The 16,987-nt window shown below is 37.5% G+C and overlaps 3 protein-coding genes across 3 annotated transcripts; 1 reads left to right on the forward strand and 2 right to left on the reverse strand.

The window, feature by feature from the left end:
• Nucleotides 1-1,001: 1,001 nt before the first annotated feature.
• Nucleotides 1,002-2,440, forward strand: LOC114148436 (trace amine-associated receptor 8a-like). The gene is made up of 2 exons (XM_028023747.1): nucleotides 1,002-1,174; nucleotides 1,307-2,440. Exons 1-2 carry the CDS (start codon nucleotides 1,002-1,004, stop codon nucleotides 2,115-2,117), a joined length of 984 nt encoding a protein of 327 aa, XP_027879548.1. The 3' UTR covers nucleotides 2,118-2,440.
• A 3,060-nt stretch (nucleotides 2,441-5,500) lies between these two features.
• On the reverse strand, nucleotides 5,501-6,611 carry LOC114148439 (trace amine-associated receptor 13c-like). Its single transcript, XM_028023750.1, has 2 exons — nucleotides 6,448-6,611; nucleotides 5,501-6,314 (listed from the first exon to the last, which is right to left on the reverse strand). Exons 1-2 carry the CDS (start codon nucleotides 6,609-6,611, stop codon nucleotides 5,501-5,503), a joined length of 978 nt encoding a protein of 325 aa, XP_027879551.1.
• A 4,517-nt stretch (nucleotides 6,612-11,128) lies between these two features.
• Nucleotides 11,129-12,205, reverse strand: LOC114148840 (trace amine-associated receptor 13c-like). Its single transcript, XM_028024325.1, has 2 exons — nucleotides 12,039-12,205; nucleotides 11,129-11,936 (listed from the first exon to the last, which is right to left on the reverse strand). The coding sequence occupies exons 1-2, from the start codon at nucleotides 12,203-12,205 to the stop codon at nucleotides 11,129-11,131; spliced, it is 975 nt and encodes a 324-aa protein (XP_027880126.1).
• Between the last annotated feature and the right edge of the window lie 4,782 nt (nucleotides 12,206-16,987).

The following is a 16,987-nucleotide window of genomic DNA, read 5'->3' on the forward strand; positions in this document are numbered from 1 at the left end:
CCAGACCATCACTGTACAGGAAGTACAGAGAACCCTGAGGACAGTGAACCCCTGGAAAGCTGCTGGAGCTGACGGTGTGACAGGGAGGGTGCTGAAGGACTGTGAGGACCAGCTAGCAGGGTTTTTACCAGCATCTTTAATCAGTTCCTCACCCAGTGCACCGTCCCACCATGCTTAAAGTCCTCCACTATCACCGCTCTGCCAAAAAAGAACAGTATTAGCAGTTTCAATGACTACTAATATTGCCATATTATACTAATATTATACTAATATTGTAATATTTATATGACCATACTAATATGACTAACCCCGGGGAACTAACCCCAATCATCATAAACTGCTTTGAGAAAGCAGTTCAGCGTCACATCACTTCATGTCTGTCACCCACCAGTTTGCCTTCAGAACCAACCGGTCTACAGTGTGAACTCTGATTTAAACAGCAGCTGATAAAAAGAACCCAACTATCACTTCAGGGGCCATCCAAAAAATGGTTCTCACAAAATTTGGATGTGAAATTTTATGTGCTGTACAATCCAATCCAGCTTCAAATATATAAAGATATTTTAAACATCACACAGAATCAAAGTGCCATACATTTTAAAAAGACTAAAATGAGTCAAAAATCTACATTCAGACAGGAAATCTTTATAAGTATGGTCATTAAGAAACATAGGATAACAGCAGCCATACAGATAAAACACAAAATAACTAAATAAAGTATATCAAATGCAGTCAAAGAGCAGAGTAACAAGGTAATAGGTTGACTTCTAAGAAGTGATTTGAAAACAGAGAATAGGTTTATCTAATTTGCATAATTTCATTGCACAGTGGAGTCTTTACCTTGAAATAGTCAGAAGGGCTAGTGACTAATGCACTCTTTAAGTCCCGCCTCTGGTACATTGCACAAAGTTAGAGAGAGAAAGAGAGAGAGATGATTTGTCTACTAGTTTCATATATAGATAAGACAGACTTCAGTAGCTTCTGTTCTTCTCTGTCTAATGATGAAAGACTCTGAAGAAGCTGAACTTTGCTTTCCACAGCAACTCAATGCATCATGCAGCAAGACCATGCTTCCTCCCTCAGTATCGTTGTTGATTTACATTACTCTGTCATTCATCTCTTTACTCACTGTGACACTCAACCTTCTGGTCATCATCTCTATCTCCCACTTTAAGTAATGAAATGTTTTACCTTTCGAAAACTGTTTCAAACAATAGATTGTGGCAGCGTCACTCTGACCTTATTTGTTGAAATTACAAACGTAGCTGCATTAGATAACGAGTGTGTTGTTTTCTCATTTCTGCAGGAGGCTCCACAGCCCCACCAACATCCTGCTGCTCTCTCTGGCTGTCTCAGACTGCCTGGTGGGATTCCTCATTTCATTCCAAATAGTGCTGATAGATGGCTGCTGGTATCTTGGGGACATCATGTGTGCCCTCTATGTTGTTTTGGACTATGCCATCACTGCTGCCTCAATAGGAACCATGGTGCTCATTTCAGTTGATCGTTACGTGGCCATCTGTTATCCCCTGCATTACTCCAGCAAAGTCACTACAGAACGAGTGAAGATGTGTGTTTCACTGTGTTGGATGATTGCTTTTCTTTGTCACAGCCTGCTCCTGAAAGACAGCTTGCAAAAACCAGGCAGGTATAATTCCTGCTTTGGAGAGTGTGTAGTTGTCCTAGATTATGTTGGAGGAATAGTTGATCTTTTGATATCTTTTATTGGTCCAGTTGCTGCCATCCTCATTCTGTATGTGAGAGTGTTTGTAGTGGTTGTGTCTCAGGCTCGAGCCATGCAGTCTCACGTTGCAGCGGTCTCACTCCAGGGCTCAGTGAAAATCACAGCTAAGAAATCTGAAATCAAGGCAGCTGTTATCCTTGGTGTTGTCGTAGTTGTGTTTCTAATATGCACCTGCCCATATTTCTGTGTTATTCTTATGGCAGAAGATGCTGCAGTCAGTGCTTCATCTGTGACTTTTCTTCTGTTTTATTTTAATTCCACCCTGAACCCTCTGATCTATGCCCTGTTTTACCCCTGGTTTAGGAAATCAGTTAAACTCATTCTTACACTGCAGATATTGAAGTCTGACTCATCTGACACTATTGTGATGTGAAGAAATTAGCCTCTGATCTAAATATGTATTTTATTGGAGGAAAAGAGAACAATTAAAATGTCTAAGGTATTGCTGTTGTCATGTTTGAAGCTGGCACAACCTAAGCTTCTCTTTGGTCACTCATTACTGGGAGAGGCAACATTTTGCACTTTGGCCCAACATTAGGTAGAAGATATTCATATTGACTCATTATGTGTACATTGTATATCTGGTAATAAGCTTAGATCGAAGAACAATGTTTAAATTGAAGAGCAGAGTGACTAAATCTCAGGTCATTTTAGTGCAACCTGATGTTATTAGATGGGTATTTGAACAGTTAATAAGCACAAAGTTATTACAGTATCTCTAGTTCAAGCCTATATAAAGATTTGATTTTTAATAGAAAAATACTCATACATATAAATTATTTGTGTGAAAAAATATCCTAACAGAAGTGAGTACACCAATAAGTGCACAAAATTATTTCAGGGTGAGCACCAGCTTTTTTGATGAGACCCAAGCACAGACTGTTCAATGAAAGCAACAGAATGACTTACAGAACAAAAGACAAGAGACTTGAAGCGAAGACCAGTAGGAGGAGCCACTGACTCTGCTCTGCTCTGCTCTCTCAGTCGGTGTGGCAGATGGCTGCATGTACTGAGTCAGGTTGGTTCTGCTGGAGATTTCTTCCTGTGAAAGGGGAGTTTTTCCTCTCCACTGTCGCTACATGCATGCTTGGTATGACAAATTGCTGTAAAGTTAACAACACAATGCAAGCGATTGTTGCTACGGCCTCATCCAGGAGGAGAGAATGCTGCAAGTCAATGAATAAATGCTCTGCTGGGTTTCCTTAGATAGGAATGTTTTAAACTAATATGAATAAGCTTAACATATTCTTTAATAACTATGATCAACTGGAATGTAAAATGACTTCTTTTGTAAAGTGTCTCAAGATGATACTTGTTGTGATTTGGCGCTGTATAAATAAACTGAATTGAATTGAACGATGAAATGCGTAAGCTGTTTATTTACTGAGGAAGGAGTATGGAAATGACAAGGGCTAATCAGAGGTGAGTGAATGCAGCTGAGAGATAAGATGACAGACAAGAGCTGGCAGGCAGAGGGAAGGTGAAAGCAAAGAGAATGAAAACGGGGAAAGAAACCTGAACCTAATACAAACAACGAAAACAGAAATAAACTTTAATCTAAAGACACAAATCCAAAGCACAAACATCACTAGATAACACAAAATGGTAGGATATGAGGAAATAAGCAATAAAGAAAAGAGAAAAACAGAAACATAAGTGAAACAAAAAGCCCAAACATCTACAATCATAATTCATCTCACCTGATAATTCCCTAACTTTCTTTCTATACAACAAAATTGCTTTGTGTTGGGCTGCTTTAGTTCAGAGCCGCTAGTTTTGTATTAAAATGAGTCACTTATAGATCAGCGATATGATAAATGAAACTGCATAACAACTGCTAGAGTATGATCAGTTAATTGTTTTCTTCTGCAGCAAAACTTGAAAAGTCTCATCATGCAAACAAGAAGTCAGTTAACAAAATGTTTGCAGACCTTAGAATTAGCTGCCTGGATAACTGAAAGAGAAACACGGCTGTAACAAAAGAGCTGTGAGCTGAAATAATAAAACACAACTTAAAACTTACTATTGGACTGCAGTAAAATGTCTTTGTCAGTTGTGTCTAATATTCAAAGGGAATACAAAGCAGATCAAAATATTGTGAAAGGGGAACATCCTGTTGACCAAGGACGCATCACAGTGTCAGGACAGAAAACTCAAACGATATGCTCTGAAATAGAAAATTAACAACAAAAGAAATTAAACACATGTTCATTGTGACGATCATGTTTGTGGCTAACTATTAATAACAACATACAGAAAAAAGTGGGTTGTAAAGTATAAAATCAAGGTAGGCAAGAATAAGTTTTGCTTATTCCTATTCCTTTTTTGGTAAACTGGGGGTTTGTTTATTGTTGTTCTTTTTCTTTTGTTGTTTCATGTGGACAATTTACCAAAATAAAGTGATAAACTAAACTAAGTTAAGCTACTGCCAGGCTGTTTTCGATCTTGCAGTGAATGTTGCCATATTAAAAAATAAGTTTTGGATGATAACAATGATACATTACAGGATGTGAGTAGCAAAGCGGTTAGGAATCATTTCAAAATTTTAAACTAAAGCTTAAAAGGGATGAAAAAAGTTACACTGCAAAGCAAAATCACCGCAATCATAATTAAAACAATGTGTCAGTTTTAATTCAGCCTCATGTATCCAACCTGATAAGTATTTTCTCTGCTATATCAGATATCGTGTCATTGGGCAATCTGATGATGTTTACATTTTAAGTAATCTAGTTATAAATGTAGAAAATGTAACAATAACTATAAAAACTGTGTATAACAGAAAACCTTAAAAGGCAAAAACTATCAAATGAAGACAAGAGAGGGAAGGTTAAGATGTATGTTTCTCCTTCACCAGTGGAAACACAACCAGTGACATTATCAGAACCTCAGGCACCGCTATGATAGCTGGGAAATGTAGTTTGGTCATCTAAAATCATTCCTCGGCAGCCTGGATCCTGGATGTTTTTGTTCTTTTCTTAGTTCAACACACCTGAATCAAACGATGGGTTATTAGCAGGCCACTGTAGAGCATTATGACACGTTGAGGAGGTACTTTGATTGTTTGAGTCAGCTGTGTTGGAGCAGAGACACATTCAAACCTTTGTACTGATATGTGCCGAATCAGGAAGCTTTTTACAAAACGCCACAATTTTTAGGTGAAAACAACAGGCCACTTATCAAATTAATCATTAGTCAATCAAAAAGATTCATCAACTTTAGATTAATTCATTAATTGATCACTTGTATGTGTAAAATGTTATGTCAAATAAAAACGACACAGACTCTTTTTAAGGTTAACTGTACTATAATGTACTATAATGACAGAGACAAATTAGGAAAACACAATATGGATCTGTTCTTCATAACACACATACACATAAGCATATGCACTCAACTTGCAGTATATGACAGCTTGTGGCAATGGTGGACAATATTAATGAAAGAGCGACTTGAGTTAATGTCTAAATATTTTCTGAACCAAAATGAAGGATCTGAAATAAAGTGAAATTATCAATAATAATGTGGGTGAATGGATGCTTGCATATTAAATGTACAGTAGATCTTGTGAAAAGTGATTTCAGTGGTTAATGTAACAAGAAAAGTGCTATAAAGATTCAGTCCTGTCACCAAAACCTTCACTGTTACTTCATATGTCAGCATTATTATGTACATTACATTGAAACACATTAAAGATTAAGTTCATATGTGTCAAAATGATTAATTATACTTTAACAAAGTAATATACATTATTTAGGCTTACAGTAAGTTTGCATCTGACGAGCCAGACTTGAGAATTTTAAGTGTAACAATAATTTTGATAGATTTTCTAAACCAGGGGTAGAATAATGCATAGATCAGAGGGTTTAGACAGGAATTAACATAGTATAATATTAGGAGATATGCACCTGATAAACTACTGAATATACTCTCTGGGCTCAGAACTGAGACACAAAAATATGGACAAAGGCACAACAGAAACACAATTATAACAACCCCAAGAGTCCTGGCAGCTTTTATTTCAGATTTCTTCGGTTTTCCTTTTCCTGAACGCTGATGTGTGACGGCTGCAACATGAGAGCGCATGGCCCGAATCTGAGACACAGCCACCACAAAGACTGTAACATACAGAATTATGATTATAGTAATAGGAAGAAGAAAAACCAATAAGAGATCAACAATAAATCCAGTGAGGCCTATCTCAAATGTACACTCTCCAACACATGAGTTAAATCTGCCTGGTTGTTCCAGATTCTCCTTTAAAATTACAGTGGAATAAACAAGAGAACAAGTCCAACTCACAGAAACAGACACTTGGGTTCTTTTTAGAGTAACCTTAGTGGGATAATGTAAAGGATCACAGATGGCTATATAGCGGTCAATTGAAATGAGGACCATAGTCTGTACTGAGGTCGATGCAACAGTAAAACCTAAAACAGTAATCAAAGCACACATTATGTTGCCAAGATACCAGCAGTCGTTCAAGTAAATTTGAAAGAACAACAGAAAACCCATAATGAAATCTGAGAAAGCCAGAGAAAGAAGGAGAACGTTTGTGAAGGTGTGAAGCTGCCTGAAAAGATTAAAAACACAAACACATAAAGACTTCTCTCATTTCATTAAAACTGTCACATATTTAATTCAGTCTAAAATATGTTTCATTCACAGTCACAGCCTTCTGCTGTGATTTTTCAATCAATCTTTACCTGAAGTGCATGATAGCAATGATGACCAGCAAGTTCAGAATCATTATGAAAAAAGAAGTAAGACAAACAATAATAGAAAAGAACATCATATCAGAGGGGGAATAGTTTGGTTTACTGCAGGAGGTGTTGAGGAGTTCTGGGAAGCAGAGTTCAGCTCCTTCCATCTCTGGTGACTCTCTGACCAAACTCCAGTTTATATAACCTGTTGAACTCTGTGGCACACCTTTAAGGTATTGGTCTCCAGTCAAATGCTACCCCTGCTTCACTGTCTCCATGGTGACCTCATGACAACAACATATCAGCTCAGAAAAACTGTCTGCATTTATAAAGATACTCACTTACGTAAACAGATAAGTTGAGCGATTCAATATTTATTTAATCACAGTTACTGTAAATTGTTAAAAACAATAAAGCAAGAAATTGAGACTCGCACTCGTCCACTGATGAATAACGATCCAGTACTGGATGACCCACATCTTTGTCAACATGCAGAGAGTGACAGGTACAATAGCTCTAAAAAGTGAACCCTGTTAAAAGTCCATCTTTTTGTGATGTAAGAAAATGTGACCATAGTAAATATTTTCAAAACTTTTTACTTGATTTAATTTGATTTGAGATGAGTGAAACACCAGTTAAGAAGCTCCAACATTCTGATTGCCTGAGTGTGAGCATTCAGCATTCAGGCTTATTGGGTTCACAACAAACTTCAGCCATGAGGTTTCTGAATTATCTGTAATGAGGTCCAGCTGTTCTAGTTCAGTTTCCTTATAAACCTTTCTGAGCTTTATATCATGTTATAATGTCATTCCCTCATAAATCTTTTTTGATCCATTCATGTGTGTTTGAGTAAACCTGTGGCAGTCATTCAGGCTTGTCTCTTACAGAGCGCCACCTATTTACAAAAAGCTGTATTAGAGCTTCAGTCCCTCGCTGTGCTGCGCTGCGCCCCACAGATGATTCCTCCCCCTCACCTCCTCTGCTCAGTTCCACCAAACTAGCGGCAGCAGAAATGATCATACACCTGGTGCAACTGCACATCTGCTGAACTCATCATACAAGCTACTCAGTCCAACACCCCATAAAACAGTTGTAAGCAACAACATAGAGAAGTAAATGCTGAACTAGTCAAATTTAGTCTAGTCGATTCTGTGCTCTGCAATGACCTTTTCAACAGGTTAGAATAAGTCTACAGGCTAAACAAAACATGATCATTGCATTATTTAAAAATTATTCTTAGATAATGAGATTTTAGTCTGCTCAGTTCTGCCTACTTTGAGCTCCTTTCAGAATGAGATGTTTTAGGGTCTCTTGTCACTAAATCATCCAAATAAGCTGCTGCTGGCCACGCCCCCCAACTCAATGTTGACAGCTAAAAATGGCAAAAAGATGCACAATCATACAACCGAACATCTTTAAAAGCAGAAGAAGAGCAAACTGCACAACCAACCAGAATGCAGCAAGTGGTTTCTGGATGATAAGTTAACGACAAAACGTGTATTTTCCAGCAGCCATTGTACAGCACATACAGCGGTAAACCAGCCGACCAAACGAACTGGAGCTCAGGTTGGGTTGTTAGGAGACATACTGTGTTTGACTGGGGTTGCAAGGTGCTGGGCATTATCTGATGATTTTGACATTACATTCTGGAGGTTTTTCAAATGGCTCATTTTCCATCCACTCAAAACAATAAATAAAATAAAAACACGCAGCTGGTTTTAGGCAAGAAATACTTATTGTGTTTTTAGAAGCAGTTGAGACACACATGGAAGTACAAAACATGCAAAATGAAAAAATACACCAAGGGACATTTGATCATATCTGTAAAAACATCTAAAACCTTTTAAACTAGCTTAATAGTTTATATATATATATATCTAGATAAACATGCATAAACTACCATATGCATAAATGTGATAATATTTTATCCATATTGGACCTGCTGAAAGCTCAGAAATCTGTCTTGGTTTCTTAGAGTTCAAATAAGGGATAAGGGGGGAGGAAGGTGCAAAACGTCTTCAGTCAATTCATAGCAACAAGTGCATCCCAGACAGGCCAATGACAGGCTAAATTTTCTCTATTAGCCTTTATTACACTTGTCTAATACTAAACTACTGCAAACTGAGACATCTAACTTGCAAATAATTATTAAAGCTCATAAAATATCAAGATTTCTTTAAGAAAACATGATACAACCAACAATGAATAGAGTATATAAAACAATAATTTTCTCTTTTTTGTGAAAACAAGAAACAGAAGTAACAGGCAAAACTATTTCTTAACATTTCATTGGGGGATTTCGTTTATTTGCTTTTTCAAAGCAAATAAAAAAAACTGAATTAAAAAGCAATTCTGGGGCCATTAAACCTTAAAGTTTCCAGAGTTATGGGAAACATGGTAGTAAAGGTAAGAAAAAGGAACAACCTTCTGATGATATGTCAGAAGTTTTAAAAATGAAGGAGTATAGCACATTATAACAGTTTCTTTCATTTGAAAGTTTGATGAAAATATTTTCCTATATTTATTCTCGTGAAATGCCTCCCCATATTAGCATCTTGATTTTCACATGCTGAGACGCAACTTTGGTTGGAGACGGAATCAATCCTATATAATTACGAGGACACCATGAGCTGACCAGACAGCGGTTCTTTCCACCTGTGTGCATGGCTCCACAACATCTTGATTCTCCCTCCAAATAACAAACACTTGGTCTTCAATCGTTTTCAGTGGCTCAACAGGAAAGTTGAAGGTTTTGGTGTTGTAGCACAGGCACATTAGATTTTGCTTTGTGAAACATGAGCAACTCACATCATGATGAAGCAACTGTTGTGATGAGACAGTTATCATTTGATGTGTCTTGCAATATCAAAACTCTTTTGGCGTTGACTCAACTGCTTGTTGATGTAAAAAGTTTTACTCTGCATCCAGTAAGGGAGAGTATTAGGGATATCTTTTCCATGGTTAACCAAGCTATCAGCAGTGTGGTAAGCAATGCGCTGGATCCATCTAGAGCTCCCTGATAATAACTTGCAGCAAATAAATTCCATATTCCAGCCATAAAGCCATGTCTTTGTAGTTCAGCTCTGGTATTGTGGTGGGGGGAGTTAGCATAATTACAGGGAGTCCAAAGGGATGTTCTGTGTCTTTTCTCTTTTTACAATTTGACAACAAAAAGAATAGATTTATTTCTAACAAAAATTCAAATTATCTTTATACAATTATAATAAAAAACAGCCTCCTGTCTGGACTGGAAGCAGTCCACACAATTTTACCTTAACTTGCATTTAAATTACAGATATCTGTCGCCATGTCCCTCCTGACCCGTCCTCTCCTAAGTGAAATTAAAGATGCAGTATGTAACTTTTATAAAAAATATATATTTTTACATATTTGTTAAAACTGTCATTATGTTGTGACAGTATGGCATGAGAGATAATCTATGAAAAAATGTATTCCTCTGACTTCTCCCAGTAAACATATTTTTATTAAAGTTCTATACTGCAACTTGAATAAAATTCAACTACATACCATTTTTTGAGAAGTCCGGATTGCTTTATGTGTATTTTGGATGTTGCCTATGACTGTTGCTGGTGGGGAGAGACATTTCAGTAATGTAAATGTAATAAAAAAAATGTATCTTGCATACTGTATGCGGACTGCTGGATGTAAAATTCATGAGCAGTAAATATTGTGCTAGTTATCAGTATTGGACCATAAAAGCAAAGCAGTTGGAAGCCTTTGAAATTGTGACACTTTTGATAGGTCAGATAGACTCAAAAAATTGTAACAGCAGCTGTGTGAGGGGGCCCCAATTTAATTTTTTGTCCTGGGGCCCAAGATTCCTGGCGGCGCCCCAGCTCTGATTAATTGCTTTTATTCAGAAGATCATATAAAAAAGTTGTTTTCTTTAAAATATGACTTTATTATCTTAGTCGCTCATTGTTTTTTTTTTCATGTATCATACAATTATTGTGCAGTTAAGCTGATTAATTAAGTTTAGAAAATATGTATCAATGTGTGGCTGCATTTAAATACCTAAGTATTAGTTTATTGTGACAATTGTTAGTTTAATACCAAGAAGTAGCTTTGGTTGAGTAATTAACTCTCTTTCCATTCATTTCTGAATTTTGTGGTGTACATGAAGCAATGTCCTTAAATATCTGTCAAAGTTCTAAACATTGTTTAGAACATTTGACCTTGGACCAGAAGGTTCAAGGTCTTCTGGCTGCTCTTCTGGTCTTGGTGTCAGAAAAACTGGTCTTCACGTCATCCCTGGTTTGATAACCTGTTGTTTTAACTTCATTTCATCAACCCCAATCACATTTCAGCCACAGTCGCTCATTAAAACATTTTTTTCCACATAGAACTTTTCCTTTTCAACCACTTTTAATCATTTGTCTGGAAGTTGACAGAGAAGAAATGTTCTAAACCATCAAAACCATTTTATAACTTAAATAAAAGTAAATTAAGTAATATTGAACCTGCCAGATGATGCTCTGAGCAAATGACAAAAAAATGATCAAACTACAGTTTCTTTATTTTATGGTATAATGTGTATATACACTAAGACAGCATAAATAAACTTTGTATGAAAAAAACTGTTTCATTTTACAGAGCTTAACATCTTCAATTGAGTTGCTCATCTACACACATAAGTGTCTTTTACAGGAAAACGACTAAACGACTACATGCTGGTGTCACAGGAGTCATGGTGGAATATTTGAAGAGTAAATATGAGCTTAATTGATTTTCTGAACCAGGGGTAGAAAAATGCATAGATGATAGGGTTTAAGCAAGAGTTAAAGTAGAACAAACATATGACAAACGCAGCAGATGAAGCACTCATAGAGTTGCCGTCCTCTGAGAGAGCAACACAGTAATATGGACACATACACAGCAGGAACACCAGCACCACAAGACCAAGAGTCTTTGCAGCCTTCACCTGGGATCTTTTAGCCGTTACAGAATGTTGGAGACTGACGGCTGCGATGTGAGAGCGCATGGCGCGAGACTGAGACACAGCTACCACAAACACTCTGAGGTACAAAACTACAATAATGCTGATGGGAACAATGAAGGAAAATGCAAGATCAGCATATCCTGCAATGTAGCTAATGACAAAGGCACACTCTCCGATGCAGGAGTTATACTTACCTGGCTGCTTTAAGTTCTCAATCAGAATCAGACTTTGAAATATCCAAGAACACATCCAGCAGAGGAAGATGCAGACCTTTACTCTGCCTCGTGTGATTTTGGTGGAGTAATGCAGGGGGTAACAAATGGCTACATATCGGTCTAAAGATATGAGCACCATGGTTCCTATCGATGAAGAGGTGATAACATACGCTAAATACTGATACACAGTGCACATAATGTCACCGAGAAACCAGCAGCCGTCTATGAGAGCAGTTTGAAAAAACAATAGGAGGCCCACAGAAAAGTCTGAGATGGCCAACGAGAGGAGCAGGAGGTTGGTGGGAGTGTGCAGCTGCCTGTGGAAGAACACAACAATACTTTTAGACATGTGTATAACTTAACATTAATTAAAAAAGGCTGGAGAATAAAAACATTCTGAAAAACTCCTGGACGAGTACCTGAAATGTGAGATAGAGACGATGAGCAGCAAGTTTAGAAAGGCTGTAAGGACAGAGATGGAGGACAGCACAATGTACATGAGTACAACCTCAAAGTGAGGAATCGTCAGCCTCTTGCAGGAGGAGTTCAAGAACTCTGGGAAGCAGAGTTCAGCTTCCTCCAACATCTCTGGTGGAACAAGACTCTAAACTATGGAGACCTCAGTTTTGTTGTTTTGATAACCTGTAAGGTTATCTCCACCCTCCTCTTCTGTCTCCATGTCTCAGCTGTTTAACCTGCTCCATGGAGATGTAGTGTCGTTTCTTGATTTTTTATTTTTTTATTTTTTTTTATGTCTAGCTTCAACAGCTTCCACTCTAGGTTATCTGGCTACTTTTCAATACTTTTTAAAAAGTATTGAAAATGTTGTGCAATGTTGGAATGACATGTAACTCTTCCAAAGCAAGTGGTCGTTTCTTATCTATTAGATGTCCAACAGACAATACAGTATGACAGATACATTGGAATGAGAAAGAAATTCCAACAGCTAATTCAATTTTCCATACAGGGTTAGGTAAAACTATATGTACACGAGATCATAGAAAAGTTGGTTAACAGAAAATCATGTGTTCAACCCCTAGCAAAAACATCATGTAGGAAAACAAAGTCTTAGCTGACAATATATCATGTTATAATTATTGATATAGTACATACACTTAGTAGTGGTTTGTGGTGGATATTGTACAATTCCAGTATAGAAAACACCTGCTGGCCAAATGTACAAAACCTTAAAGTGGTCAACTGGTCACAGTCTGAAGACGTTACCGACTCACTTTAACTTGGTTATGTACCTGCAGTCCTTTGCTAGTTTTTCTATCAGTTTCTGTAGCAACCAGAGAGTTTCTCTGAATGTGCACACTGAGATCAGTATGGACCCAGTAAAGAGACACGGGAGAAGAAAAATTCAAAAAATAACTTTCTTGTACTTTTTTGTGCAAGTAAGATAGTATCTTGTGCTTGTAGTAACCGCAAGATCTGGTACACATGAGAAAATGTATTTAATATATTTATTTATGGACCTTTTTTCTTCGAGCAATGGGTCAATGATGGTAACAGTGGTAGAAGTTTGTCCTATTAATGGGTTGCCTGTTCATTTCCAGCTCTGTCTGCCCATGTCGTTGTGTCCTTGGGCGCTGGTGCCTGGCAGCCTGTCCTCTGTCAGACTGACCTGGTCAACTGTGGCTACTATCCAGTAACTTGCCACAATCAGTGTTTGAATGAAACTTCTTAGTGTTTAATTGTGGTTTTATCTCATTGATCAATGTAAAGTAATGCATACTTTAAAGTGTGAGGGAGCTGATGGGTGTTTTTTTTTTATATACAAATCTGAAGAGTGTGAGGCCCATGTATGAAATACAAAAATCCTTTAGGGGAGTGAATGGAGGTGCAGCAACCCCTTCTGGGCGACAGCTTTTTAAAAGGTACAAACAAATCATCCTTTGTGGACAGTTTAACTGCTTTTCTCTGCAGGGTCAAAGCAGGACTGATGGCTTCCTCCAGTAGTCACTGGGCGATAGGTGAGGTACACACCTAGGCAGGTCTCCAGTTCTTCACATGGGACCACACACACAGATTACACACAACCATGCATTCACACAGTCAGACCTAAAGGTAATTTAGAGAGATCAATTAACCTAAAAGACATGTTTGTGTATAATTAGAAAAAAAGTTAAGGACGTTCCCAGAGAGAACCAGGACAGATACAAGGAGATCTTGAAAGCTTCATGAAGAAAGACTCCAGGCTGGGATTAAAACTCCTGGCTCAGCTGCAATAATGTGGAAACCACAAACGAATCAGTGACTAAAAACTAAAATTTCCAATGTTGTACATGTTTATTACCTCTCTGAACTTGAAGATGAGGGTTCTCTGGCCGCAAGCTCACACTTGTTGACCTTTTTACTCAGTCTCATTTTTTTTGCAGCCTCCACCAGGTTCTGTCCATCTAAAAACTGGCCTGCTTGCTGAGGAAAAGCATCCCCCAGCACAATGCTGCCACAGTGTGCATTCAGTGACTATATGAGTAGAGTACTCAGGGTCACTATGTATGTACTGTGTAGGTCCAGAGGTTCAGATTTGGTCTGCTATGTCTCCTATCTGGCGTTTATTAAACCTCTTGTTCCAACAGCGGCTTTGCTCTCCTTCAGATCTTCATGGCTTGAGATTTTTCACAAATTGTTGTGATTATAACCTGACAAGATGTGAAAAGTCTGAATATGTCTGATTCTCTTTGTATTAAGGCATTGTGAATGTGCCAGTTGATCCCATCAGTCGGAACATGCTGTTCAGGCCTTGCTGCTATTGTGTTTTCTACTTGCAGGAGCAGTAGCCTGTCTGTCTGCATGTTTCTTGTTTGTTCAAAACCTTTGAAGAAATGTAGTCAGAGCAGGTAAACAGTTCCTGTCTCAAAAGACAAACGTTGAACTTGCTCTGAAATTAGAACAGAAAACTGCAGACACTCCATGGTTCATACATCATGTTGAGCTTTACATGCACATGTTTTATTCAGTAAAAGTAAAAAGCAACCTCTGACTGAAACCTGATTCACATAAAAAGCAGGGAAAGACTTTTACTTAGTAGGCATAAAGAAGGAATGATACCAAGAAGAAAAAGGAAGATTTGAACATATGCTGAAACTTTTACTAGCATGTGAGTATTATACTAATAAAATCTTAACAATATGCTTTCCTGCATTGTTTTTATTTTCACACAACACACACACACATTCTAAGCTCATGTCCATTGTCTGGGCTCAGGGGAACACTTTCATTAGAAGCCAAACAAAACAAACACACATGAGGTTAATGGCTCTCCGATGAGTTTCTCCTGTCCACCATTCACACCTTCCTGTGTTAAACCATCGTCTCAGTGGAATCCTTCCAATCAGAGGTGTCAAACTAATCTTGGGTTCCACAGTAAACACATGATGTCAGTGCCACACATCAACTCATGATGCAAACAGTGTGAAAAGAAACATAATGCAATCTGTTATGTTTTTAATAAGTCAGAAGGTTCACAAAGGTTTGAAGTTTGTACTTTCAAAGTGCTTTACATCACATCAAACACAGAAACACAATGCAACATAGAATCAACAATCAAAACACGACATTAATTCAGGCTCCATCAATAAATTTGTAATTGATTACGTTTCAAATACAATCATAAACAGGTGGGTTTTTAGTCGAGTTTGCATCCATAGAAGGTTTACCTGTTACACTCCTACTGTGTTATATGGAACAAAATACATGTTGCAATTTTTATTCCCACTCACAATCACACAGTTTAAAACGATGTATGCACAGAATGCAAGTGTTGTAGTTGTTTGGTAATGAGCTACACACACACACACACACACACACACCCACACACGAACACCTCCCCCCCACCAACCCCAACCCCTGACACACACACACACAACAGCAGTCTGGTCTGTATGTAACCCAAGTAGGAAATGGACACATGCAGAAGTGAGTTTGGAGGATTTTATTTCTTCCAGTATTGCATAGTTCAGACATGTTGGCAAAAAAAAGCCGAGATCTTTCCATGCGATGCTCACTAAAGCACATTCTACACAATAATCTCTGCACATGGAATATATTACGTTTCTTTTCAAATATCCATTTATTTTTTTGCAGACACTGTCTCACTGTTCTCGCCTGAAACCTTGGCTGGACCACCAGCACCCCTCCTGACCCCACTAAGGACAAGTGTGTAAGAAAATGGATGGATGCATGTTTCACAGTTTGTAACACTTCATAATTTAATTTTGTTGTTGTTTAATTTTGTGATGTGGAGGAGTTACTGATGTTTTATTTTTACTTATTCTTGTTTTGTTTCTTGCTTTTTATCACTTCTACTAAAACACCACAGATCCATTTTAAACCAAATGATTTGTGAAAAATATTGACCTCAACCCTTCGGTTTTTGCACAAGGTTGCCATCTTCTGTCTTGCCATCAATGTCGGTTTGGCAGAAAACAATTCTTGCTGTTCTCGTTCCTGTTTCCAAATGATTTTATTTACTGTGGAGTAAAAATCTCTCCAATCATCATTCCCCTCTAAACCAAACAACTGGTGACAGTCAATCTTTTAACAGGACTGTGGAGTAATTTTGGCCCACTCTTCTTTATAGAATGGTTTTATTCAGATACACTGGGAGCTTTTTGAGCATTACTGGTCTGTTTATATTCATGCACTAAAAACACAATCAGGTTTAGGCAGTGTTGTATAAAGTACTGAAATCTCAGAGTCAAGTAAAAGTACAAGTACCTCTCCAAAATACGACTTTGGTAAAAGTCCAAGTCACTGACTGAAATGTTACTTGAGTTAAAGTCTTAAAGTATCTGAAACTTCTTGTACTTAAGTATGGAAATTACTGTAAAAATGGATGTACTCAAGTAATGTAATGAAAAGTACAAGTAAAAAGTAAAACAAAGCAAATGCAGTTTGAATGACATTTTTTATATTTTGGTAAACTTGTCAAATACACTTAAAATAATGTACCCAACCAAGTGCAGTCAAAATTAAACCTGCTAATAGATATACCTGCAGGCATCATTTAGTTAAGAAAATTAGGTGCTTTACCTATAGCACAAGGTTAACTTAACCTGCTTTACAACTGAACCAGCTTCTTAGTAAACCCTCCAGGACAGAAAATACAAAGTTTTTGTAAGCCTTAAGTTTTCCCTTCAAGTAAGGTCAGTGCTGAAACACTTTGTTTCTCTCTCGCTTTTTTGTAACGAGTAACTAAACCACACATTGAAAATGTATCGGAGTAAAAGTACGCAATTAAGTTCGGAAATATAGTGAAGTAAAAGTGAAAGTCATCAAAAATTTTCATACTCGAGGAAAGTATGAAGTACTCCAAAATATACTTAAGTAAAGTAGTGAAGTATTTTTACTTCGTTACTAT

Source organism: Xiphophorus couchianus, chromosome 7 (assembly GCF_001444195.1).
Source record: "Xiphophorus couchianus chromosome 7, X_couchianus-1.0, whole genome shotgun sequence".
NCBI classification, from domain to species: Eukaryota; Metazoa; Chordata; class Actinopteri; order Cyprinodontiformes; family Poeciliidae; genus Xiphophorus; species Xiphophorus couchianus.

Coding starts and splice junctions, on each gene's coding strand:
- LOC114148840 (XM_028024325.1), bottom strand. CDS start 12,205: ATGTTGGAGGAAGCTGAACTCTGCTTCCCAGAGTTCTTGAACTCCTCC. Junction 11,937..12,038: donor GTCTCTATCTCACATTTCAG/GTACTCGTCCAG, acceptor GTTCTTCCACAG/GCAGCTGCACACTCCCACCA.
- LOC114148436 (XM_028023747.1), top strand. CDS start 1,002: ATGAAAGACTCTGAAGAAGCTGAACTTTGCTTTCCACAGCAACTCAAT. Junction 1,175..1,306: donor ATCTCTATCTCCCACTTTAA/GTAATGAAATGT, acceptor TCATTTCTGCAG/GAGGCTCCACAGCCCCACCA.
- LOC114148439 (XM_028023750.1), bottom strand. CDS start 6,611: ATGGAAGGAGCTGAACTCTGCTTCCCAGAACTCCTCAACACCTCCTGC. Junction 6,315..6,447: donor ATTGCTATCATGCACTTCAG/GTAAAGATTGAT, acceptor TAATCTTTTCAG/GCAGCTTCACACCTTCACAA.